At 34.9% G+C, this 27,454-nt stretch overlaps 1 protein-coding gene across 1 annotated transcript in view; it reads left to right on the plus strand.

Annotated features, from left to right (window-relative positions):
- Positions 1 to 4,655: 4,655 nt before the first annotated feature.
- LOC110450723 overlaps positions 4,656 to 27,454 on the plus strand; it is a 39,259-nt gene continuing 16,460 nt past the window's right edge. The window contains exons 1-14 of the mRNA XM_021498393.1: positions 4,656 to 4,722; positions 7,289 to 7,372; positions 9,021 to 9,085; positions 9,336 to 9,406; positions 10,267 to 10,409; positions 10,769 to 10,846; positions 12,085 to 12,159; positions 13,746 to 13,868; positions 14,537 to 14,631; positions 15,394 to 15,517; positions 15,873 to 15,950; positions 16,494 to 17,476; positions 18,000 to 18,099; positions 18,528 to 18,692. Coding sequence (XP_021354068.1) covers positions 7,304 to 7,372; positions 9,021 to 9,085; positions 9,336 to 9,406; positions 10,267 to 10,409; positions 10,769 to 10,846; positions 12,085 to 12,159; positions 13,746 to 13,868; positions 14,537 to 14,631; positions 15,394 to 15,517; positions 15,873 to 15,950; positions 16,494 to 17,476; positions 18,000 to 18,099; positions 18,528 to 18,692 — 2,169 coding nt within the window. The 5' untranslated portion in view covers positions 4,656 to 4,722; positions 7,289 to 7,303. The remainder of the gene's footprint in view (positions 4,723 to 7,288; positions 7,373 to 9,020; positions 9,086 to 9,335; positions 9,407 to 10,266; positions 10,410 to 10,768; positions 10,847 to 12,084; positions 12,160 to 13,745; positions 13,869 to 14,536; positions 14,632 to 15,393; positions 15,518 to 15,872; positions 15,951 to 16,493; positions 17,477 to 17,999; positions 18,100 to 18,527; positions 18,693 to 27,454) is intronic.

Here is a 27,454-nt window from a genome sequence, read left to right on the forward strand (position 1 = left end):
ATGTTATATTTTGAGACTGATCATAAAAACAAAATGGATTAAAAGAAGAACTAAACAGATCTTTCTCATATTGCAATGATCGATTCTATTTCTTTCACATTAAGTACTGTACTAGTAAATATGTGAAATGACAAACTCACTTTGAAGGTTGGCTTTCATACACATCAGTATTAAGTTTAGATCAAAAGTTACCTCAAGGTGCATTTACTGTTAACATGACTCGATCAAACAGATTAGAGGAAAGAAGAGAAAAGATCGAACTGACAAAGAACTATAAATGAAGATGGTACAAAGGTGGGCACCAAGATCCCTCTGGGATCTCTTGTTACAATAGCCATATGCTGGTAAAGTTGAATAATTATATGGGCTCTTCCTCAATTTTTGAATTGTGGCTGTCGATTTTTAAATGGCATTTAGTTAAGGTTGTTATAAAAATAAGAAACTGAACTTTGTAAAAATATATGTTTCAACTCTCCCAGGGATCCTTTTGCTATTCTCCATTAACCTCAGAATATAAACAGCTCCTAGACTATATCATTTAACCTTGAGGCCGCATGTACAGTATTAGATGCTGTGGTCCCCTGTGCTGAAAGGAACATGGCTACTGTACTTACTGTTGTCAAAACAAGGATATTTCATTCGGAAACCTTAAAAATATGTCCGACAATCTTAGTTGAACGATCTCCAGGGGACTCGCGCCAAGTACAATGTTTTGTACTCGTCATCTCTAAGTATTCGAGGAAGGATATGATGAACTTTAGTCAACAGGTTACTCAGTCACCAAAGAAATATCAAAGATATCTATAACAGTCGATTTCTTACCATTCAACTCAAAAGACTGAACTTATCTTATCTGCCATTGGGATTTTTCATTTTGTGAACATCACATCATATGAAAAACAAAACTGCACAGCAGATGTATATGTGACCTTTGGCTTACCAGGTATTTCCACAAAAATAACCTGATGTTATGATTTAATGAATGAAAATAAGCATATTTATGCTATGAACATTATGAAATCAAAACATAGTTATACTCCATGTTAAAAGCTGAAAGTTTTTTTATTATTTTTCTCATCTAATGTGGTGGAAGTACATTTTCAAGAATCTTTAAGTGGCTTGTGGCATTAGATTAAATGATTGGAGCATATAGTGCAAGGGACCCTAAACATTAATTCTTGACTACACATTTTATTGCTTCATGATTGATATTAAAATATTCATATGTATGCTGTTTATAAGTATTATTTTTTAATCTTATATCTTGTTATCATTTTTTTTTTCAGGGAGAAGGGGGGGGATATATTGTATATTGCTGTCATTTATTGTAAGATAGAAGCAAGGCATATATTTACAAAAAACACTTGGCATTCAGTCTACACTGCCAGAGTTTAAACGAAGTTGTGATGAATCCCAACAGGCTCTACAGCAAAAATTGTATGTAAACCCCCAAAAATTACAAGATTATATGTAAGAGTATTGTGTGTATACTGTGATATGTATGTTTAATATAAAGTAATGTATGTAATCTATACAATGTACAAACCAATCTTATCTGTATAACACATCAACAGACATAACCAAGATTTTATGAAAACATAACTGAAACAAACAATCTTTTTGTTAATTAATAGAGCATCTGTGATAATAAGTCTACGGGACGCATAAATAAGTGTAAAGTTACTCTTGAACTTTGGTGACTTTAACAAAATATTTCTTCAACATGGTCCTTTGGATGACTTATGGACCTTTGGACATATATTGGGTGGTTGGGTGGCGAAGTGGATAGTGCACTTGCCTTTCACCAAGGCGACTGGGGTTCGATTCCCCGATCGGACTTGAACAGTTATGGGGTCTCCTGCCAAACCACTTGGGTTTTCTCCGGGTACTCCGGTTTCCTCCCACAATAAGACCCACACGTGCTAACATCTGGGCCAACAAGAGTGATTAATATAAGTTGCGATAACTTGTTTCATAATTGTTGTAAAATAAAAAATAAATAAAGTTATATTTTATATTTTGGACATTATTCATGAGTAAATTATCTGTGTAGCACTCTCAAAACTAACACTGAGGTCAAAATAATATCTAAATACTGATTATAAAAATAAGGCTCCTTCTTGACTTATATACTGTACGATTGGTGTTATATGTACCACTTTAATATACTATACCAATATATGATGTATCATGCACTAAAACACCATGCAGTATGAAACTTTGATTAATCGAGCCATAACTCTTTCAAGATTTACTTCATAGATGTAATTACTCTCAGGAATCTGCTCTTAAAGTCAAGTTATCAGTTGTGTGTAGAGGTGAAAGTTCAAACAAGTTAACACCTCTTCTCAGAATGGATGCTTAGCAGGTCAGTTACATCAAAGTATAATCTAAAAGTGAAATACATTGTACGCATTGAATATTGATACTTATCACATAATGCACTGTGTTATCCAGTGAATATTTGTTTGCGTATTAACCCATGTAATATGACCTATCAGCCCTGTGATTGGTTGTAAATTTCAATTGTGACGTCGCGCCTAGGTCAAGTACATGACGTCACAGACTTACTCACTGGAGTCAAAATGGCGGCTTTTTACATTTCAAGTTTGCATGAAAATTGTCGCTTTACACAAAGAAATGCCACACAACTAGATTATGTGATAAAAATGATCTTACACTTGTTACTTTCCATATGAAATTACCTGAAACTCATCACAAATTTTTCATTTTAGCTCGCCAGTGGCTTGCTAAATTGAAATTTTTTTAGACTCGTTTCGTAAATCTCATATGAAATGGAAACTCCTGTAAGATCCTATATGTATATAAATAACATGGATTGTTCAGTATGTTGGTTAACAGTTTTGCATAATACCATATGTACATTGTATTTGATTCCAAGTTTTTTCTTGAATTCCAGTTCAGCGTTGTTTGTAGTTTTGTTAAGGTGAGAAGCAAGGCCAACAACTGCCATAAAACCGTTGTTCTATATTTTGGCACATGTTTTTAAGGAGTGTTTTTTTACTGGTAGAATCATTTCAAAAATGTATCTGCCAATGTTGTAATATGTTGTGAAATTTTGTTTCCTTACGTACAAATAAAATAGTTTGTTATTAAAGTTCTCAAACTTTATTTGTTTCTCAAAACAACCTACATTTGTGGTTACATATACGTGATCAATGGACAATTTTCCATACATGTAGGTGCCATATTTGCGTGCTAGGGAAACAAATATCCATACAAATAGGCCAAATTATCAGGGAACACGAAATATGATTATGCATGTATAACAAGATGAGAAACCTTACAGAATAACACAACTTAAAGTTAAGTTTAAAATGAAAATAGCAAAATTTAACTTATGGTCACACCTGTGCATGGTTACAGATGTACAGTACATATGTTAAATGTAAATGTATATGGAATATCGATCCAGGAGTAGAGCCAACACCGTTACTTGAGTTCAGGTTCGGTTGGTTCCGTTTATCCCTTGCCTGGATACCAACCAGTATGCAGGGCGATTGGAGAATAGGGGAAACTATATATATAAGTGTCAATCGCAACAAGCTCGGGATCAGTTGAATTTTCTTCATTAGGAAACGTCTTCCAGTTTCGCCCGAACAGTGGGCTTCTTCAGGACCATGTATATGGAATATATTTAAGATCGCCATTTTTTCTTTTCAACTTTTTTTTAATATCATGCGTAAGTAATGCACTTTTAAAATGTAGGAACCGAACTTGAATGACCTTTACATTGAAGTGAATGACTGAAAAAGTAGAGGTATGTATACAATTAATGAAGATTGGTGAGGATTAGGTTAAAAGCAATGTGTGAGTCAACCTTAAATGACCTTAACTTGACCGGCTAGCCCAAATTTAAAGGTGTCTTCGGTTCTTTTCCATATAAGTACAATCACACAGACTTGGATCTAATTTCGTGCTAAGTGAGCAATAGTTGGCTTAATTTCGAGAAATAAAGCAAATATCATAAGTATACCATGTAAGTATATCCAATGACAAATACAACATGGGTTTAAATACCTTTAGGCCGACAAACCGAGAAAAAACAAAAAGATTAATATCAAAGCATACCACAAGGATCATAACAAAAAGCACATAAACATGAAAAAAGAATCAATAACTAAGTTAATAAAATAAAATAAAAAATGTAAGAACACAAGCAAGACATGAAAAATTGAGCAAATTTAGCTACACAAGCAAATTGAAATATTGGTTGCTAATTAATTATATATAGACCAAATATAGTTAAGTGGCTTGCTTGCAAGTTATTAATCAAGCAACAAGATTATTACAAGGCAATTACATGTAAAAGACGCCAGACATGAATAATTAAATTAACTAAGTGAGAATAAAAGATTGATTACTAATATGACATTACATGGATTAGGTTTCAAAACCATAGTTAATGGCAATTGATATACGGAAAGTGCCGATCGCTCCCGAGGTATTTTCTCGTTTACGGAAAGTGCCGACGGTTCCCGATTGGACAGTGCTACCGTAAAGTGGCTTTAATATATATATTGATAAAAGACACCCTTGTCCATGTAATAGAGAAATTTGGGATGGCTGATAAAAATAAATCACTACAGATATACAGATTTTTTTGTACAATTTTACATAAAAGTCCTTAACTATTTTCGACAACCAAAAACAGGTCTTTGACAACACGCATGGGACATCTGCTGTCCGCTGAACACACATGTAAGAAACTATTTTGTTATACTTGAACGCATCACTATACACATATATTGTATGCCTTCAACATGAAATAATTATTCTTTATCCTTGTAAAGTGTAGGATAGTTAACTGTTGCTGTAGCACGATCATGATCTGTTAATATCCATCAGGTACAACCGGTAAATCTGGCGTACGGTCCACACATACCATACACATGCATAGGGTCGAGTTGAAGATAAGTTCAGTTGGCAAAGGTCGGAGCAGTATTGTAACTACAAAATAGTAGTCCTAGGGTATCTGTCGTATCAAACAAATGTCAGTCATAGCACAGAAATCTTGACGTTTAATCGATATACATCTACATATAAAACAAAATAGTATAAGTTTTTTTGCATATTCAGATTGTTATAGTTACGTTGATTAAACGTCAGACTCCTGTGGTCATATGAACACATTAGCAATGCCACGAACTGATGAACGCAAATTTATATGTTCAAACAACTTTATAAGTAAGAGTCGAACCCGGGACCTCTGGTTAACTAGTCTTACTTGGATTTGGCAAAGAAATAAACATGATTTAACTGATATATTAATAGTGACTTTATTATGTGTATTCTACCAAAAGGTGTAAGTGTTCCTTGTTTCCAAGAATTAAGAATAGACTTGAGGTTAACTAGCTTTTTATCAAAATTTAACTTTTAGATTTGAATCAGGTCCACATGAAATTCTATTCCAAGAAGCATAAAATGTTCCTCCTCCATGCCAATGGAGACCTATTCTGGTGGTAAAATATCATTTCTACACTTCTTGCTACCTATCCATATTATTTGTGTTTTGTTTAGATCGATTTTGACATTTTGATTAATTGGAACGTTTTGACGATCTCCACCAAGACCTATATTTGTAACAGGAGCAGTTAAAATGCACGGCCACTCGGCCAGACAGGGAATCGAACCTCAGAACTCTAGACAGAGGTGCTCTATCAATTAAACTATCTGGTGAATTGCTGGCCCAACCAGTTCCTTCTGTTTTTAAGCTTTCGCCCCCAAAGACATTACTATTTACAACATAGTTTGCTTATCCCCTTGTCAAGTATACACCCAATTCTTGAAAGAAAGGTTGGTCACAAGTACAACTGTAACACTGGAGCAGTAAAAATGCAGGTGCAGACTGGCGTTCGAACATGGGACCCTCCGAACTCCAGACGGATGCTCTATCAATTAAGCTGTCTTGCTGCCAGCGATCGACCCAATCCAGTTATGCTACAAATATTGTGATTGTAGATTTCTGCTCCACCTCATCAAAAAAATGTTGTATTGGTTACTTTGGACTATGTAACAGGCTGTGGAAATTAATGGCAACCACCAGGCATGGATTCTAGCCCAGGTCCTAAAAACTTTTAGACAAAGGTTCCAACCAACTGTGCTACATCTATGCCTCATAGAAAGCCTTCAACGCTAAAAACATGTGACCAAATACCACCTTTTCATAATACCAATGTTGGGTGCTAATTTGCTAAACAGGAGTTGCGTTGCATACACTGAATAAAGTACCTGGTCTGGACAAGGGGTCAAGAAGCATGCATATATATACTTAAAAGAGATCAATGACAGGTGAAACAGAAAAATAGGTGATGATCATGTGGTCAGTTGGAGCAGTAGATAATACACTCACCTCTTGTAAAGGCAGCCAGTAGGGTTCAATTCTTGGATCAGATGAGAAAAGGTATATGGAATTTCCTCTGGCCCTGACACCAGACTTGGACATTTTGACAGATATATGTCCAAGTCTACTGGTGTCAGGGCCAGAGGAAATTCAGATATGGGGTCACCTGCCCAATCACATCAATTTTCTCTGGGTAGTCCGGTTTCCTCTCTGCCCGGGCCAACAAGAGTGATTGATATAAGTTGAAAGAATTTGATTCATAATTGTTATAAAATAAATAAGAAGTTTATAAATTAAACAACTACACTAGATTTGAACCAAATACATTCAATTTTTTGACATATTTTTAGCCTGACTGCAGCTGCCTGGTTACTCAAGTTTGACCTAGTCCAAATATGTAAATTATAAATGTTATTGAGGGGAAAGAATTAATTTGATACATGATGAATAGAATTGCCTTTTTGTTACTGTAAAGGGTCCATGTCGATCAACACCATTAACTCTAAGAGAGGGTATCTAGCTGATTTTATTTATTTAATTCTTATAGTAGGAATATTCTTCAGGAACAGGTACACATATGAAGCTATACATCTGGTATATAGTGTAAATCCTTAAAACTACTTATCACAGAAATATTGTTTAATATTACGACAATATTCAAACATTAAATCAAACAGTCTCTTCTGCCTGAATTTGAATAATAATTAAATTGATTTGCTTTATTACATGTTTTCAGGATTATTCATTTACCCTAGGCCCTCACTTTATAAGCCAAAAGGTTGTGAGCATGCCAGCAAAAATCTTGAAACAAAGGTCCCCTTTAAGAGCAGCATTAAATTAATGTTATTCTGTGAAGAAAGTTCTGATTAAGAATTTGTATTTTAACATTATTGTATGATAATTTTTTAACTGTGACATTTTCAGAGATTGACATCCAGAATGATTTCCATGGATGCTGAAGATGTTGATGAACTTGGTGGTGACTTTGGTGGTAACAGTGATGATGAGGTAACTGTTAGTTGCTGTTCAACTTTTTTTATGTCCTTACAAAATATTGTAGGGGGCATAACTCCATTTCTCTATTACTAAAATCCATCAACTGTCGAACATCATTATTTGAAGTACCGCTGCTTCACCAAAAGATCTATGGATAATACAGGTTAGTTTGACCTATATTTTCGGCTTTCCTGACTTTGGTTATACACATACTGATGGGTAATTGGCAGATTTAAAATCATAATTGATAATCAATTTGTAATCAGATGAGGTAAACTGATCAATGATCGATTGCACAATCGGTTTATAATTTTCTGGCTGAATACCCATATAATGTGAGATAATTACTACTGTTACATGTACATCACTAGACACACTATACATTAGGTTTCATTCTTTAGTAATTAAAGGTTATCAAGATAACTTCTTTGCATTTTTATCAATCATAAGAATATATGACTTTCAAAGCATACTTTACATGTAAGAAATTAAAATACTTTGATTTCAATGATGAACCGATTATATCAATTATGGAATGTATAATTGTTAATTGGAATCAGAAAGGGCAAACCGATCGATTTTCGATTATAATTGATCATCAGCCCATCACTACTATATATACATTGTGTGTAGCTCCATTTCTTTAGGTAGATTTTGTGTTTACCTTGATTTCTGTTTAAAGTAGGAAAGAATATGTTTGCATGTTTTACAAACATTTACGAGTCATATCTTGAATAGCCTTATTTTTTATCAAGACGACTGGTTTGCCTGTTATCAGTACATGTTTAATGTGATCGGTTGGGATGTCCTGCTGGGTGTCTTCGGCAGTATGATTCAGTGAGGTAGCACTATAAAGTCGGCAACAGTTCTGGCTATCACATGGAGACAAACACGAACATATCGCAGCCTCCCAAAACACACACACATACACTACACACATGGATCTTGCACACAAGGGAGGCCGTCCTTAAATGACCATAGTTGTTGATAGGACGTTAAACAATACTAAATCAAATCAAACCAGGCTAATTTTTTCATCAAGAAGATAAAATAAACGATTCACTCATATATATACTGTATACCAGGAAACACTTTCACCTGGTCAGGTATTCGCCCTTCACCATGAAAATCCATAATAACCTAATGTAAATGTCACCCTTCACATGTAACTGCTATATGAGATGTATATGTGTACCAATATTTGCTGTCATGATCAGTTCGATCTCATTGCAAAGGGTGAAACAAATGCAAAAGTTAAACTGTGGTGAACATTTCCTAGTATACACTATACAAAGTGTGTTAATATGAATATAAATGTGTAGTAGGATGAGGAGTAGTGATAACGATAGTGCCGTCGCTGGGTCTCGAATCCGCGACCCTTGGCTCTCCAGCCCGCTGCTCTACCACTGAGCTAAAGGGAAGTTCCCTACAGCTGATGTTTGTAAGGCAACCTAATCCATGCACATCTTTCACTAATGTATACTGTTATAGGCTGACTATTCAAATATTTAAGTGGAGCTAATTTTATGAAAACAGTTCTTTTAAGATCATGATGTTGTGTTAACATGTTTAGGTTCATAAAACAAAGGAGTGTTAATTAGATTTAAAATGCAGTTTACCACATTAATACTTTTAAAACTCTTTTAATTCACATTTACAGGTTCCAGATGCAAGAAAGCATGCTCAACTGATTGATTCTATCAGCTCCTTAGATGGAAAGAAGAAGTAAGTGACTGAATACATATAGAGATCCCAGCCTCTGTCCTAACACAGTCTGTCTCTGCTATAACAACATATCATAAAATTGATGATGAAATAATTTTATCTACAAACAAACAAGGACACGCTACTATCAGCATGTTATAATTAACCGTAGTGGGGAAAACTAGCATCATGCATCTCCGCAAGTATTCAGAATCTATTAAATTTATAATGAAGTAATCATGATATCTCATTGTATTTGTTGATGTTGTAGTAATCGTCAAAGTCAGCGTACAGTTCCCACAGCTCAAGTATCTGAGTTTGGCTTTACTGGCAGTAATAACAGTAAGTGAAATCTATATTCCTTGATACCTGATATATTCCCTGGAAATAACGGGAAGAATTCTCTTCCATGTGATTATACTATCTGAAAATAGCAACAGTGAAATTTATTTTTCCTTTCTGAAAACTAGTGTTCAAACCTTTTCATATTACAAACATATTAAGATTATGAAAATTTATTTTTTTAGATTAAATTTATTTATGCGAATTAAAATTATTGATGTAAATCAGTAACTGGGAGAAAAGCTTTACACTATTGTAAGAATGAATATTTCAGTAGCCACACCAATATGATGTGTTAAAGTACCTACAGTAGTAAATGGTGCGATTGCTATCCAGTGAGTAAGGGTTTAAATGGCCATTTAGACAAGATCTGCAAATATTGATATCTTCCAATGTCTCCGATACACATTCCATTGAAGTAAATTTACTGTATCTCTCTTTCAAAAGACATTTTTTATACTGCAATCAAATTAAATAAATACCAGAACAATGTATAAACATACTGTTGGTCATTAGGTAACATCAAACAAATTGATCTAAATCTTTTCCTTTCTCTCATCTCTACCATTTGGTTTCGGTTGCGTCACCCAAGGCAACGGTCTTCATATGACCGTATCTAGCTGTCGCGAGGATGTTGAACGACATACAAATAATCAAACAAATTTATTTGTTCATTCCAAGATGGAGCATTCTATAGCATACTGCTGTTCATTTGAGTCGGTAAACATTTTCATTGGCAACACGGGATAGTGATTTGTGTTCTATAAAAGGTAATGGAATTCTTCAATAAGAATACCAAAATATCATATTGTACACTACCTGTTTTTGAAGAATATTCCCCATCATTTTGTGGTTGACAGAAAAAGCCAAAGTGAGACTGCATGAACTGGTCGGGTCACTCAAGAATACCACAAATCATGGGGAACTCAAAAAACACCTCCGTACCATAGACAAGCGCAGCAAAGTGGTCGCTGTTCCCTTACCAAAGCATGAACGGGGAAAGGTTTGTTAAATCTATAGCTTTTAAGAAAACTCTAACATATTTTGAAGCAAAAGATTTAACTTGTCAACTGGTTGTATCTATTTAAATTTTGCAAAATATTGAATTTTGTACAGTATTTATTGTGGCAAAGGGAATTAATGATGTAATAATACCTTGTGCCTAATCCACTTGCTGTAATGCGTTTCAGAAATAAAATATGTTTAAAAAAAAATCAATTTAATTAACATACTGTATATAGGCATATGAAGTACCAAGATGCGGATGACAAATTATTTTTGTCAGGTATAATTCAATGTTTAAAAATGTAAATCTTCTTTCATACCAAAATCTCTTGTCTTACTTAACATTTCATTTTGTAGATTGAACGGTCAGTGGCATATGAGAAGACAAGTGAGGAGCTACAGAAATGGGACCCCGTTGTCAAGGAGAACAGAATGGTACACATTGTATATTCATTAATGGGTACAATCCACCTCATCAAAATTCTAGCATGTAAACCAAATCTGACAGGAGATCGGAAGTTTGTTTTGAATTAAAATAATTGAAAAGATATTATTTCAATATTGATCTTCGAATCACTTCCATTTAATGATATATATAGTGTGGAAGATCTACCAACATCCCATTCAGGTTCACATCAGAGCTGTAACTGCTTTCAGCCAGTTCAAGAGCAGCTTTCTCGCATGCTTCAATTCAGCTTTCTGTCCAGCATCAAAGTCTTCCTGTGGCACTATTACTTTTGGATACTGTGCAGACTATCATAGGTTAATTAAGTTTTTGTGTTTTTAAACTATAACATGACCAGAGCAGTCAGTCTCCCTTGTCTTGAACAAAACCCACAAATAACATAAATATTTCCTTATAAGAATACTTGGCACAATGACAGAGATGTCACCATAATATAATGAACATCGATATCTCTCTGTTTTTAAGTATGACAAATAATAATAATAATAATATTTCGAGGTTCTTATATACCGCCTTATCACAACCTAGTTCATTGGTTGTCTCAACGTGGTTCACAAAATTATTATCCATGGTTATAGGGCCTTTGCAATCAGCAAACATCTTTCTCAACTCCCTGGGGAGCATACAGCTGGAGCTGCCATTTCGGCACTAACAGCTAGCATTCTACAATTCTAGCACTGCCCAAACATGTACTCATTTACAGCTGAGTAGACTGGAACAAGCGGAGTAAAGTATCTTGCTGAAAGATACAACACAGCTAGTGCCGTGCCGTGACTCGAACCCGCCACCCTTTGGTCACGAGCCTGGCGTCCTACCACTAGATTACCGTGTTCCAATATATATATATATATCATTACATCATCACTTACAAAAAAATGTAAGCTGTTGTCAGATTGACTGATACAAAGGTCACCTGAACATGACCCTTAATTGGATGTTGTGAGATCTTCCATATCGTACATCAATAAACAGGAGTGTTGTGGATGTTCAATTTAAATTAAGGTGGATATTATCTATGCCATTGATTTTATGGATGTATGAGAAATGAAAACAAAATGAATATCTGAAGTGAAAAGGGATACAGATATTTTGAAAAGAAAGACTTTTGCTGTATATTATCATGAACTTATTGAAGCTGATTTTTCTTGTGATACTGATGTATAATGACAACTTTTTTGTGTGACACATATTTATTGTTATTTACCAGGCAGAGCAGATAGTGTTTCCTCTAAACCAACCGTCATTAAAACTACATACAGCAAGGAAATTTGCAGGGATCAAGGTGAGTACAAGTTTCATCTTCATTTTGTAGTTATACACATTATGAACAAATTGTCAGATGTTTTTTCTCTCATATCCGGTCATGTAAGATAGCGCTGGCCATGTAAGATAGCCATGCTTGCTGAGTCTATCTTACATGGGCGTGACGTCACAACAGCTCAACAATGATGTGACGTCACAAATTTGGAAACAACCGATGCCGCAATGCGGAAAAGGCAACGTGATGAAATTAAAACCTTTTACGATATATTTACCGTACACGTTAGAAAGATGAGACTATTTTTTCTGTGCAAACAAATGGGGTATGCTTAATCTCACTGACTAATTCGTTTTCGTCAAAAAAGCTCAGGGGAAAAATTGATATTTTCAAAATGGTAGCCAGTCCAAATGCATTTTCATGGTTTCTGAGTTTATTCTGGTAGTTGGCTTTGTCTATTCATCCATTCTGGATAGTCTCTGGAGCATTTCTCGAATACTGTTAAAGAATTCTCATCCCAACAAATATAAACCATGCAATTGTAGCCTTATGTGTATTTTGCTAATTATAGTGTACAGGTATGCTTTTAAAAGTGTTCATTATGATTGGTAAAGGTAGCTATTCAGGTACTTTTTATTAGTTTCTGGAGCATTAAATTTTGTACAAACCTGCTCTGCTCAAGAAACAACAACAAACTTGCTACTCATAAATTGCCAAGTAGATGTTTCTTTCCTAAAATATTATGTTTTTAGTAAATTTTCTATTCCCATCAAATCTTGCAGATATTTGTATACATTTTGTATATATGTACTTATTGGATCTATAATACATTTTTTTCCTTCTAAGTTTTTCCAAAATTGATCTAAAAACTTTATTGTTTTGTAATAAATCACAAAAAATCTTTGCTTTAAATGATCAGAGAATCTCCAATTCACTTCTATACAATTGCATATGAGATTTATGAAACTCATCAAGAAATCTTTATTTTAGCTAACATACATTTCGTATGAAATGAAATTCATCAAGCAACATTATTAAAATTTCACAAATATTGTAGAAAGAAAGCATGCTTTCCTAGGTAATTCTTGATGTCTAATTTTTATCATCTTGGCTAAGTTTCTATTGTCTCCATTCTAACAGCGTGCTATTATTTCAAGTCTTATTTCAGACTTAACACGCATATTTTAAGATATGAATGTATTCACTGAAAAACACAGTAATGATGTGATACAATTATAAGGGGATATAAATATATAGTATGCATGATTGAGCAGGAGACCAGATTATTCTCAGTTCACAAGTATTCTTAATATTGTACAGTTCATTATTATCCCAAGACCATTTATAATTATAAAAGTAATCTACACATACAGTGTCTTTATTTCCTCCAATCAGGTCCATAACCTGGTAATGCTCTTTTGATATATGTATATTTTTACACAGTTCTAAACATGTGTGGGAGAGGGCACACAGCAATCTTGTGTGATTCCCATCATCCATTAACCCTTTCACCCCTATGTAACTTTAGTAGAGTCTACCATGCATTGATATGGATGAGTCCATTATGATCTACAGTGGTGTAAGGGTTAATGGTAATGTCATTGTTACAGCCTCGAACCCCTTTGGAGATGGAAGTGGCTGCATTGCTTCAAGGTAATCAGAATATCCCAACCAACAACAAGGAGCTGACGAGAGCCGAGGAAAGAGCGCTACAAGCTATGAATATTGAGGAGGTTTGTGTGAATTTTATGGAAAAAAAATACAAATAAAACTTATAGGCATACTTGAAACGATGTACACACAAAAAGAAGTGTTTCACAGTACCCATAATCATTCTGGGATCCTGTATGACATAATTGAGATGAAAGGCTCTTAAAAAATAGCCCAGACAAATTAAAGGGCTGGATATTAAGAAAAAGTTAACTTATCTAGTAACTCTGTAGAATGGTAGAGCAGATGATTTCTCCATAGGATGATTATGAAGGACAAAGAGTCATTTGTAGGATGGTCAATGTAGGTCGTAGATATGCCACTATTGTATGTTAATTATAAATTGAAGTCATTGGGTGCGACTGTTTTATGGTAAATTTAAGCAGGAATCAATCTAGGTTTTAGGGGAAATTACCCTTTTTCAGGTTTGGGGGAAATTAAAATTTTGATACAAGGCTCTAGCGTCATGAAGGTAAAAGATAAGTGTTTTGGCAGACATACGCAGTATATTTCAATATTAGGCTTTTTGTTTAAATTAAGTGGAGAAAATGTACATATGCAGTATTATGCATTTTAACTGTTGATTTTTAAAGAAAACATATATTTTAATTTTTTGAAAGTTGTTCCTTCTTCACCTAACAATTCATTTCTAAACTTGCACTCGTAAGAATAATGTTCTTTCATCATGCAGGCCAGAGAGAGGAGATCAGAGCTTCAAAAACACAGGGCTCTTCTTTCCTATAAGGAGTCCAAGGCCCATTGGCAGAAAAAGATAAAAAGTAAAAAGTAAGTATTAGTAACAACTGTCAAACGCCATAAAATAGTCAGGCATAGTCAAAGTCCATAAAGTGTTCAGGCATGGTCAAAGGCCATAAAGTGTTCAGGCATGGTCAAAGGCCATAAAGTGTTCCGGCATGAAGTCAATGCTTGTGTTATTTTCAGAAGGTCAAAATTTATTAATTTTCTCTTATCCAGTAACGTTGCTTGTAACTCTTCCATTATCTCTTAATAAACAGAGTTGCATGGATGCAGTTCTAGGTCTGTTCATTTGTGTGGGTTTTAGCATTATGGACATGATTGTGCAAGTGCCATTTATCTGATGTCACTGGAACATCGTAAATTGATAGGTCATGATAGCAGGATGAATACTTTTGAGAAGATCCAAGGTCAAGGTTATGTGTGAAAGTTAGTATTAATGGTGGGACCACCTTGTTAGCATCACTGTAGCATCTTCATTTCTAAAATGGATTTTGACCATACATTAGAATTGATAGAACTGGAGTTTCACTATGTCAAGGTCACCATTACTTTTTACAGAAAATGTTGTCTTACCCGTTTATTTCTTGACCATTAAAATGCATTATGAAAATAAGCACAATCATCAACATTTCTAGTAAAGTAAAATACCACACTTAATAATGATGAAACTCCAAATTCAGCACTTAATGGAGATGTGAAAATAAAAATGTGTGGAATCAAAAATGAATACAGTTTTATAAAAATTCTTTTGAAACTGTCACTGCTGACCTTAAAATTCATTTGTTCCAGATATCACAAAGTATTGAGGAAGGAGAAGATGAAGAATGAGAAAAAGGCACTGGATGAGCTCGAAAAGAACGATCCAGATGGATACCAGGACAAACTAGATGACGTCAACAAACAGCGCATTCAGGTATACACCACAGTAACCGTCATATCATCCATACATTGAAAGATATGCTAGATTTTCATTCTTCTCTTAGTTAATCTGTTAAATCCTCTGCTATATCATTTGGTATTATACATTTAAACTAAACAAAAGGTGACAATTCTTACTCTACAGGTAGTCTGAAATGAGGTTTTCTCCTGTTGAATATTAAAACAATTTAGTGAAGTCAAGGTTTCTGAATACAAATGTCTTAATTTCAAGTCTTTTTAGGTATCAGACTGTATTACACTGTGGTTCCCTGTTATATCCCAGATATTCGTCCATTTTTGAGAAATATGTACCTAACAAAAGATGTAACAAATTTTCTTTATTTACACAGGAAAGGATGAATTTGAAGCACCGCGGCGGGAGCAAATATGCCAAGAAGCAAATGATATATGCCAAGTATGATGATAAGGTAAATTTATTGTTCAAGATAACTAAGGAGATCTTTAATACAGAATCTCCTGTATCCTCTTAACAATTGCAAGGTACTTTAATGAATCTGCCTTTTCCTGACTATTTCAACTAATAGTTTGAATGTTTATTCACTGAAATCTTCAATATCACATGGGAGCATGATACCTAGCCCAGTTCCATTTTATAGAATTTACAGTACATTGTAATTATGTTCTTAGAACTGACAAAAACAAAATCTGGTGGTTTTTATCAGACATTATCATGTTTATTTAAAGGACTGACAGTTTTCCTGGGCACATTGGTTTGTTGTACCTGTTCATCCACATGTCTGTCTGCTTCTCCATCCATACTGTTAGATATGCAATTTGATGTTTAGATATTTAACACAATCACGGATAATCTAAGGTTAAAGTTTTGGGTCAGGTTAGGTTTTGGTGGAGGGTCATGATATATAGTTGTATGAGAAAATGTTGTGCACAGTAGACGTGAGGCATAAGTGTTGTAGTATGATGTACTGATTTTAAAACTCGATGTTTACCAGGCTCGTCAGTCTGTCCAGGACATGCTGCAAAAGAGTCGAGAGCTAACCAACAAGATTACCATGGAAACTGGGGAAAGTGACTCTGACGGAGGCGTTTCTATGGACAGTGAAGACGAGGCAGCCTTGCTGGACGGTACAACTGAGGAAGGGAATAAGGCACAGAAGAATCCATGGATGTCCACAGGAACTAAACGTCCCAAAGCAACAGGATTTGAGAAACCAGTGGCGATTGTCAATACTGATTTTCAACAGGACGTATTGAAGTTGTCGTTGAACAGGGCAGAACCAGAGCCACAATCCGATGAAGATTCAAATATTAATGAGATTGAAAAAATCTTTGAATCACCAAAGGTCAACACAAAACCAGAAAGCAAAAAACTGCCATCGAAAGTCAGTACAAAACAAGAAAAAAATAAGAAGAAGAAGCAGAAAAGAAAAGAAAACAAATCAAAGTATGAAAAGAACCAATTAAAGCAGGTTAAGACTTCCAAAGAAGTAACAAAAGAGGATAAAGAGGAGGAGGAAGATGATGAAGGGTTGATGACGGAGACCCTAACAAGGAAGCAGACTTTAGAAGATATTGAGGATGGAATGGTTGCTGAAGAGGGAGACATAAGGGACCAAAACAACAGTAGAAATACTGAAAGAGGTTCTCGGGTTTCTTCAAACCAGCATAAAAACAAGTGTACCGAGGTACAGGTTGATCCAAAGAAACTCTTCACATTCGAATCAAAGCTAGCAAATATTAAAACCCCAGCTGCAGTGACAGGAGATGATGACGAAGATGATGAGTTAGATACTGATGAACAGCAGCGGCTAACAATAGCTCAAGCTTTTGAGAACGATGATGTCGTTGACGAGTTTACTAAAGAAAAGAAAGAGATAATGGACCGCGACACCCCAAAAGCTATAGATCTCACCCTTCCTGGCTGGGGCGAGTGGGGAGGCACTGGTATCCAAATATCAAAGCGCAAGAAAAAAAAGTAAGTTGAGAATAAAATATCAATTTGATGATAGATTAGTACTATGCGGTGTACATTTATAGTGCCTTCATGGCATTATTACTTGATATTTTTTACTTTAAAATTAACAGTAATGATAAACTGTTAGCAGATGAAGTACCACTGTCTGCATCAGCTAATTACTTGTACCTGAAATAAAAACTTTGATAAAAAAAAATCCAGATCATACCTTTTATGAATTATTCAGCACAATTTAACCATGTCATACAAGTAGAAAAGAATATGGAAATAAACAGATTTTACTTCCTTTAAATGAAAATATATGAATATTCAAACACTACACTGCTTTATGAATTCAAGATGCTGTGCATGAAAAATGTTTTCGGAAAATTATAATTCAGTGAACTGAAATCACATGCAGGAAATCACCCTGGGAATAAATGCGTTTTTTGTATTTCCAAAATAAATATTTTTTAACATGTATAACTCTTTAAAACTATAGAAAAACTTTTGTTAAGTATGTGTTTTGCTGTTTTTGATTCAGATTCATCATTAAGGCTGCACCTGCCAATCCTAGGAAGGACAATCACTTAGGAAATGTCATCATTAGTGAGCTTAAGGATGAATCCCTGCGCAAACATCAGGTAATTAAAACCTCTGTACATATTAGCAAACATCAGGTCATTAAAACCTCTGTACATATTAGCAAATGGGATCCACAGTTACATTAAAACTTGCTCATCTGAAACTGGGATGAGATACAAAAACAAAATACTTTTCACAGAACTCGCACAACTAAATAATTTACTATATGTTATTACTAAGCTTTTGAGCTAATAGCCTTAATATTTAAAGTTCAACACTAGTGAAATCAAAAACGGTTCATGTCAGGTTTTTGATTTCACATCATTATGCCATGTTATTGAAAAATATTACATAATTCTGCCCATATGTAATGTTGCTTATGTCACATTGAACTTTGTGTGGTAAGGTTTTGAGATGTAAACACGAGTTTGTGTGAAAAGTCATAGTATACAGTAAATATCACTGATCAATGTATTTGCTTTTCCAGGTGTCAAAGTTACCTTTTCCGTATGCAAATGTACAGCAGTTTGAGCAGAGTGTGCGAGCACCAGTGGGCAACACCTGGAATCCAGAAACTACCTTCAAGAACCTCATCAAACCCAAAGTTGTTACCAAGCTGGGTTCTATCATTGAACCCATTGACAAGGCTGAAGTCTTCAAAAACCAGGCAGCGAATAAGGTCAAGAGGAAAGCAGACATGGCATTTAAGGATACTGAGGATCAGAACAATAGTGACAAGAAAAAGAAAAACAATGATAACACAAACTTTCTGAAGAGGAAAAACAACAGTAACAAAACAAAAAATTCAGTGAAAAGGAAAACAAAAAGCCATTGAATGGAAAATGATTAAGTTGAAGTTTCAGGGAACATCCTATATAAAAATACATGTACTTTTTTACAATAAAGTACTGAAAATTTGCCATGAACATTTTTAGCTTATTTGAGACAGATTGCCTGTGAGCTGCATCCGTCATCCATATGTCTATCATGAATTTGTTCCTTTGAACAACATCTACAGACTCAACAAGCCGAAAGTCATGATATTTTGTCTGAAGCTTGCTCTGGTGAAGGGCTATTGAGTGACCTAATATAAAGCCACAGGGATCAAGGGTACATAAGTTTATATCTCTGTCTTCAAACCCTGTGGAAGATTAGCTTTGCTAAACAGGTTTTGTATCCTCAATAAATAAAGTTTATTATTATGATAAACCACCGAAACGTTATGTCCTGAAAATTAGTCATGTACCTTTGTGGAGTGTAATGCTATCAAATTTGTTTGAACTTTCAAGGTCACACTAAGGTGTCAGATAGGTCAGTAATATTTCAATAAATGTATAGATAAAGATCAATGTTACAAAAATAAAACGCAATCGGATTGCCTGTTTACTCTTACGTAACCTATAAATCCATATATAATTTGATCATTAATACTAATTAGTCAACCCAAAATTATTTTAAGAAACAATGCTGATGTCTTAAAAAACTAAACGTACATCTGGGGCCTTTTCGTTTAATATGCAAAAACAAACGGTTTGCCTGTTTTTAAATTTAACATTTTCGAGTATAAATCCTGATGGTTCTGCGATGCTTATGCAGGCCTTGAAAGGCTTTGTCAAGGTTTGCCGGAAAGCAAGAACAACTCTGGTCCAACTGTTTTGATCGTGATAAACGAAAGTGGCCTATGTGTTTGTTGCAAACAGTCAAAGGGAGGTAATCTACCCTCGAATTTAAATAAATAAATATACAACATTTGATATAGCGCCCTATCAGCTAACATAAGCCAATCTAAAGCGCTTTACAGTACATAGATATGCAATTTTATACAATGAATACAATTAGCATAGACATTTATCGATACAATTTTGAGGAATTCGCAGGAGCTGCCTTATCAGGCGCTAACTATAGCTACTAGTCCTATACCACCTGGCTAATATCTCCCTATGTGTGTATGCCTGCGTATATGCTGGAGATGTATTGTGTAATTTACTGGTAGGCCTATAGATAATATCAATAATGCAAAATATACTATAACAGAAGTTTTATCATCTGCCTTTCATATAATGAATTCGGTTGACACATGTTCATATAAATAAATAACACAACAGTATGTTTCATAAAATAACATCAAAAATAGTAGTAAATATATATATTGCATAAGAATAAGGAAAAAGAATGTGTACATTTAATAATGAAAAAATAAAATAGAAATTTCAGGAGTATATCAAATGGTCTGAATCCAGTAAGTGAATATAATGTACCAAAGCTGTTGACTAGCCCATCATCTGTCAAAAGAATGTCCTAATACATACAAGGAGAGAATTCCCTAACAGTAAATGACAACTGAAGTTCAATAATCAATTTAATAGAAATCTAATGCCCATATAGTAAGGTGAACAACTAAATGGTTTAACCATAGAAGAAATAGTGTTTGCCTGTGTATAATTTGTTTACATGTAAAATGCACTTGCCCAGCTTACACTCACACATTCCAGATAAATACACAAACTCACCTATAGGTTAATACAAAAACCATGTGGTATAAAGGTATATCCTAACTAGCAAAGTAGAAGCAATTATTAGTATCGGCCTGTAAAATGGCAAAAACATTAATTAGATATGAAACCACCCAGTATTTAGAGACTGAAAAATTTTGTCTGTGGTATCTGTGACAGCCTACTTGTAATGTCCAAGTGATTTAACTCATTTAACCTTGAAGCTTCATAATGAACTATTCCAAACTTTAATTGGGAGAGCTCAAATGCGTCTTCAGGGGTGAGTGAGTTAATCATTTTACAAAGGCCTAAGCTAGAGAAAATAACAATTAAAGCGACTTGTGTGGAGAAACATCACTTCCCTTATATTGACTTCAACAGAAAAATGTCAACCTCAAGCTTTCGATGATGTTTTGTAAATTTTCTCTTTCAAGGGACTGGTCTAAAGGGAGATAAATCTTCCACACTTAATTGTGATTAATTTACAGCAGTTGCAAATCCAAGGGGAATTATTAGATTCAGGAAATTTAATAACTTAGGTCTTTAAATGATGCATTTTATTCCTCCACATGAAACATTAAGTGGCGTTGGACAGGCATGTTTTCCATCTGTCGGTCCATGAGATGGACACATGAATAAGGGTTTAGAAAATCCATATATCCAACTTTTATTGATTGATGATTTGACTTGTATTAATTAAATTCATAGTTATTAAATTCATCAAAAAATGTAGAATAAATGTTGAGAATGCTGCAGAAGCTGAAGGTCCAGGTGATGGGTTCACTATGGGTATCAGAGGTTCAGTCACTGGAACAAAGAGAAGCTGTCTAGAAAAAGTTTGTGTTGATGCAATGGGCTTTAGGGCTCAGGATCTACAAATAATGAATGCATTGATGACATTTTAAAAAAGTAACCTGAACTGTTTATAGTTCTACCTTGTATTACAGTTGTCTGAATAGACTATCTCTTTTGATGAATACTCAATGTACATCGGTTTTAATTTCAGAAGCCATAGATTTCATGATCACTTAACTTCTTTCGCCTGGGCATTTTGGGAAAACTCCCAAAATCATTTAGATGGAATATGATTGTTTCAGGTTCTTTCTGTAAGAAAGTGTGTTCAACTGTTGTTATCAGATTTATAATATAAGTATGACTGTTGAATTTCTGAACTAAGATCTCAGAAAGACAAAGATAACTATTAAGGCAACAACAACATGTTTTAATAGATTAGGCAACACTGGTGTTTGAAATTCTGACTGTAAAATTAGATATTGACTTTATCATATAAAAAAATAAGGGTATTACTATAAAAAAAACAAGAGGCCCGATGTGCCTGTATTGCTCATCTGGTAATAATCTTACACTTGTGATCTTAAAATTGGACTAAAATACAGCTACAGGCAAAATACCAGTGTTTGATTCAAAATAATCTATTAAAAGATTTAAACATGTGACCTTGAAAGTGAAACAAGGACATTAAGTTGAACAGACTTAATAGCCTTTCATACCAGCATGCTTCTGTCTAAATATCATTATCCTGGACCTTTAGATTATTCAGAAGTTGTTTAAAGATTTCAAAATATTTGACCCCTGTGACCTTGCAAATGGGTGAAGGTCATTCATTTAAACAAACTTGGTAACTTTCATCCCAGCATGTAACTGGCCGAATATCACCACCCTAGGCCTCTTGGTTATTCACAAGAAGTTATGTTGAAAGGTTTTGAACATATTTGACCCCTGTGACTTTGAATATAAGTCAAGGTCATTCATTTAAGCAAACTTGGTAGCCCTTTCTCCCAGTATGTTACTGGACAAAATAACGCCCTAGGCCTCTTGGTTATTCAGAAGAATTTGTTAAAAAAAATTAAACAACGTTTGATCCCTGTGACCCTGAATATAAGTCAAGATCATTCATTTGAACAAACTTGGTAGCCCTTATCTGTGATGATGATTGCAGCATATTACTGGCCAAATACCATCACCCTTAGGCCTCTCGGTTGTTCAGGAGGTTTTGTTTTTAACTTTTTTTTAACAAATTTGACCCTGTGACCTTGAATATAAGTCAAGGTCATTCATTTGAACAGACTTAGTAGCCCTTCATCCCAGCATGTTACTGGCCAAATACAATCGCCCTATGCCTCTAGGTCATTCAGGAAAAGTTGTTTAAAGTTTTTAAACATATGTAACCTTGAATATATGTCAAGGTCATACATTTGAAGAAACTGTGTACCCTTCATCGCAGCATGTTACTGGCCAAATATTATCAGCCTAGGTCTCTTGTTTATTCAGCAGAAGTCCTTAAAATATTTTAACATATTTGACCCCATGTGACCTTGAAAATGGATGAAGGTCATTCATTTGAATAAACTTGGTCGGCGTTTTATCCCAGCATGCTATTGGCCAAACATCATCATCCTATGCCTTTTGGTAAGAAGGAGTTGTTTAAAGTAAAAAGTTGACGCCGGACAGACGAACGACGGACGTCACATCATGGCACATTTAGTCCCTAACTTAGTTCTATCAGATCTAGAACTAGCTTAATAATATAGACCTCTGTTTATTTTGCCTAAAATATGTTGTTTCCATGAAAATTTGAATATCAGTTTAATTTTGTATATATATAATTTCAGGCTCAGTTTATTTTTCCGAACTACCTATTAATGAGATTAATTCATGCAGCCAATGCTTTTGAGTTTAACAAAAACGATGCCGAGTTCACCAAGCTTTGGACAAAAACTTTTTTCATTGGTTGTCGTTATGTCACGTGATGTCAACAGTGGGGTAAATGTGAACGGCTGCTTGCCATGGCTCATACACATGTGTGGTGATTTACAAGGACGGTGTCCTGGGAAAACGGCATCGACATGGTAAGACAAACCTTAAAAAATCATCTTATCACCTTTATAAATGTTATATATATTGCGGTACTGTATGTGAATATGTATTGCTTTTTTACTGTCATTGACAAAGTTTTGGATTGTTGCAACTCCCAACATGCGGAACATTAGAAGGAAATAGACTGTGTCCAAACAATATAGAAATGTCATTCAATAGCCAATTCAATATTCTAAACGCCTTTGTATGTTTCAAAAGGTCAGATTAAAGGTCTCATCTGCTTATTACACAAGCGGGATTTAAATGAACACATGTCTAAAGTAGGACGTGTTGCAATGTACGAGTATTAGACTAACAGAATCGTCTGCTATAGCCTGTTAGTGTTAGGGATAGCCTAGGCCGAATGCCTGGTGGATATAGTCCAAAGTGATTGTGTAAAATTTATTTTGTACATTTATCCATATTGAAAACTAATGCTTCATTATACAAAATCGTTAAATCTTCATTAGATCAGTTTAAACGGAAATGACAAGATACCGGCAAATAGCACGGTAATGTACTTATAATAACTGTACATGTGCAGGGTGCGTGATCGAGTAGTTCAGCTGGTTGTAATTGGGATAGAATAGTAGTTATTGCAAATATATATCGGTTTTCTTTGTGACAAAAATTAAACCTGGGCATCATTGTAGCTACATATTATGGTTCAAAACTCAACCATTCATGGAATTTGATTTGAAAACGTTTGAAGTAGAATTATATATTATATAGCTAACTTAGCGACTTGTAGTAGTCTTATTTATCCTCAACCTAAGATCTGACTAATTGGCTAGCGAGTTACATTTTTTCATCCATATGGCCAAGATTTAGTAAGTTTTATTATATGTTCATCACATATTTCATTTTACAAACCAGTGTACTTATTTGCTCATTTTGTGCATGTTCGTATGCTATAATATCTACTGTATATTCTTTGATGTTAAATCTTGCCAATTTGGTAGAAAAATACTGAAATACTGAATCATCAAATTAACTATTGTACATGCACTTTAATTGATTATTAATCACTGTTGCATGAACTAATTTTAGATAATCTGCACATATTTGTATGCAGATCGAGGTGTATAAAATGCTAATGATACATTGAAAAGGTAGCCATTTCATAATCAGTCCTGTGATCTGGTTTGATAACGATATTCTGTTGATCAGGTCAGAGCATATTGAGATTACATTGATTTATTGTAATTGGTATTTTTACAACATGAATTCTAGTTGTAATAGTTCCCTGCCATTAACTTTAACCGTTGTGATAAATACTTGGAATATGGGATGGAATATCAATAATGTGTTAACATGTAATGTGTTGATCTAATGGCAAACTGTCCTACAGCGGAAGATGTATCGCACCACAGTGCTATTGACCTGGGATACACATCAACAATAATCACCAGAGATAATAGTGATTGATGATGACAGGTTCAGGTGCTTGTGGTGTCGGGATTTAGTTAAATAGTGAAGGCTATAGCATGGGCAGGAGCTTGGAGAGGTTTTAGTGGAAGTCTGGTTAGTTTAACACTTAAGTCCGCTTTGAAATTTCTATTCTATTCAAAGCAAGCTTACACTGCTGTATATATACATAAGTATATTCAACATACTGTGCCCAGGAGAGAGAAATTAAGTTGTGCAAAATACTAAAGACTGCAATGTACACCAATGAAAGCTCGTGGTTTATACCATTAATGATGAAAAATTCATACCTGCCAACCCCGAATACACTGAAAGAATTCAAGAAATTCTTTGTAATGAACAGCTGCTAAAAAAATCCACAGCTTTATTGACAACTTTTGATGCTAGATGGTAACTCTTTTCATTAACTTATTAAGGCATGTTCAGAGACATTTGTGCTAGCCAAGAGTTCTTTTATAACCTTTTATGCATAAATCAATTTTAACGAAAAAAAACATACCTGTACACTATTGTTAGAAAGAATAATCATCAAAACCATGCAGGAGTATCATATTGCAGAATATATAGCAGTCATGATAGCAATAATAATAATAATATACAACATTTGATATAGGGCCCTATCTAGCTAACATAAGCCACTCTAAAGCGCTTTACAGTACATAGATATACAATTACGTAATACAATTAGCATATACATTCATCAATACATTTTTGAGGAATTTGCAGAAGCTGCCTTATCAGGCGCTAACTACTAGTCCTATGCCACCTGGCTAATATCTCCCTATGTGTGTATGCCTGCGTGTGTGCTGGAGATGTGTTCTGTTTGTAGTGGGACCGTGCTTCCAAAGGCATCATTTATAGTGCCACCTCACTTGAATGCTACAGCACAGATACCACAACATCCACCCAAGACCAATTTATACTCCACATAGGTTGTTGGAGTTGTGTGGGCAGGAGAAAAACATTTTCTCTAAATATCCATGCATACAACGACTTTGGGGATCGAACCACGGCCGCCTGCATGGAAGGCCGGAGTGTTAACCACTCAACCAATCCGCCCATTAATATAATGTTATGTATAATATAACAAGGCCAGTGACATACCAAAGTCCTTAAAAATGGTGTTTTTTATTTCCTGCTTAATGTTCAGCATTTAGGGTAAATGCAACAACTTTGTCAGTATAATGTGACCATGTGAAATACTGTGTTGGGGGCACTCATCATGGTATTTCAGTGAGGTAGCACTATAAAGTCGGCATCAGATCCGTGCTACCACAAGGAGGCAAATACACCCAACATACCCTGCCTCAAGCACACATATACACATCACATGCACACATGTACATTAAACACAGGGAGGCACATCCTTAAATGACCTTAGCTGTTGATCAGACATAAAACACTATGCAAACAAACAAACTAACATTGTTTGCTGTAGAGTTTGGTTTGGCTTGGTTTAGCATTGTTCAACGTCCTATCAACAGCTATGGTCATTTAAGGACGGCCTCCCCTGTCTGCAAGATGCATACGTGAAGTGTATGCATGCATGTTTTGGGAGGCTGAGATATGTTCATATTTGTCTCCTTGTGATAGCGCGGAACTGATGCCGACTCTTTAGTGCTACCTCACTGAAACAATGTGCCGAAGACACCCAGCAGGACATCCCACCCGGTCACAGTATACTGACAACGGGCGAACCAGTCCCACTTCTAAATTGCTGAGCGTTAAGCAGGAGTAGAAACTACCATTTTTACAGACTCTGGTATATGTCTCGGCCTGGGGACAGAACCCAAAGCCTTCCTCATAGGGGTGAACGCTCAACTAAAGGCCAAAAGTGAGGCATTGTCAAGGGAGACATTAAGAAGAAGAAAGTTGTTTAGAAAGAAGAGAAAAGATAAGATCCCAAATTTAGTTGCCTCGTACGATCATGCAATGGGGGCAGCAGGTACAACTGTTAAGCCCTACCTGCAGGGACGTTTGCTGTAGAGCTATCAGAAGGTGGAGTAACAAAGTAGAAAAAGAGCTATCAGAGTAGACTTAGCAAACAACTTCTTGGTTTATGGCAGCCCTGAATCATTTTAAATCATTGAAACCTGTAAGGATATCCTTTTGATTTTCATGAATCCAATTCAGACTAATGTAAAAAATACCTGGTGTTATGATACTCTTATCTGAAAAATACCTCATAGGCTCATACATTGAATGCCTAGCCCGAACGCAAATAGAGGACAATGGTATGTGTTTATTAAGCTGTCAATTCTTCTGTAGTATTTGTATTGCAGTATGTATTGTAAACCAAAAAATAGATTTATCTGTAAGTAAACACGAGGAAGTTTCGACCAACCCATTTTCATTGTTTTAATTGTGTAAAATCAGTGAGATAACATCAACATACAGGAATCCCCGATGATGTAAGGTGACACCATTGTTATAATTGACATAGCAAAATTGACAAATATTGAAATTTTCCAGTGTTTGAAGATTGTAACATAAATTAGAAGCAAAAATTATTAAAGTATCTCTGCAAGACTGTTAGAAATGTTTTTGTTTGTTTAAAGTTAAACAGACATGGCAACACATAAAGGTCTGTTAGGGTGATTACAAGATAAATTTACTG

Source organism: Mizuhopecten yessoensis, unplaced genomic scaffold (genome assembly GCF_002113885.1).
Source record: "Mizuhopecten yessoensis strain PY_sf001 unplaced genomic scaffold, ASM211388v2 scaffold5459, whole genome shotgun sequence".
Classification (NCBI taxonomy): Eukaryota; Metazoa; Mollusca; class Bivalvia; order Pectinida; family Pectinidae; genus Mizuhopecten; species Mizuhopecten yessoensis.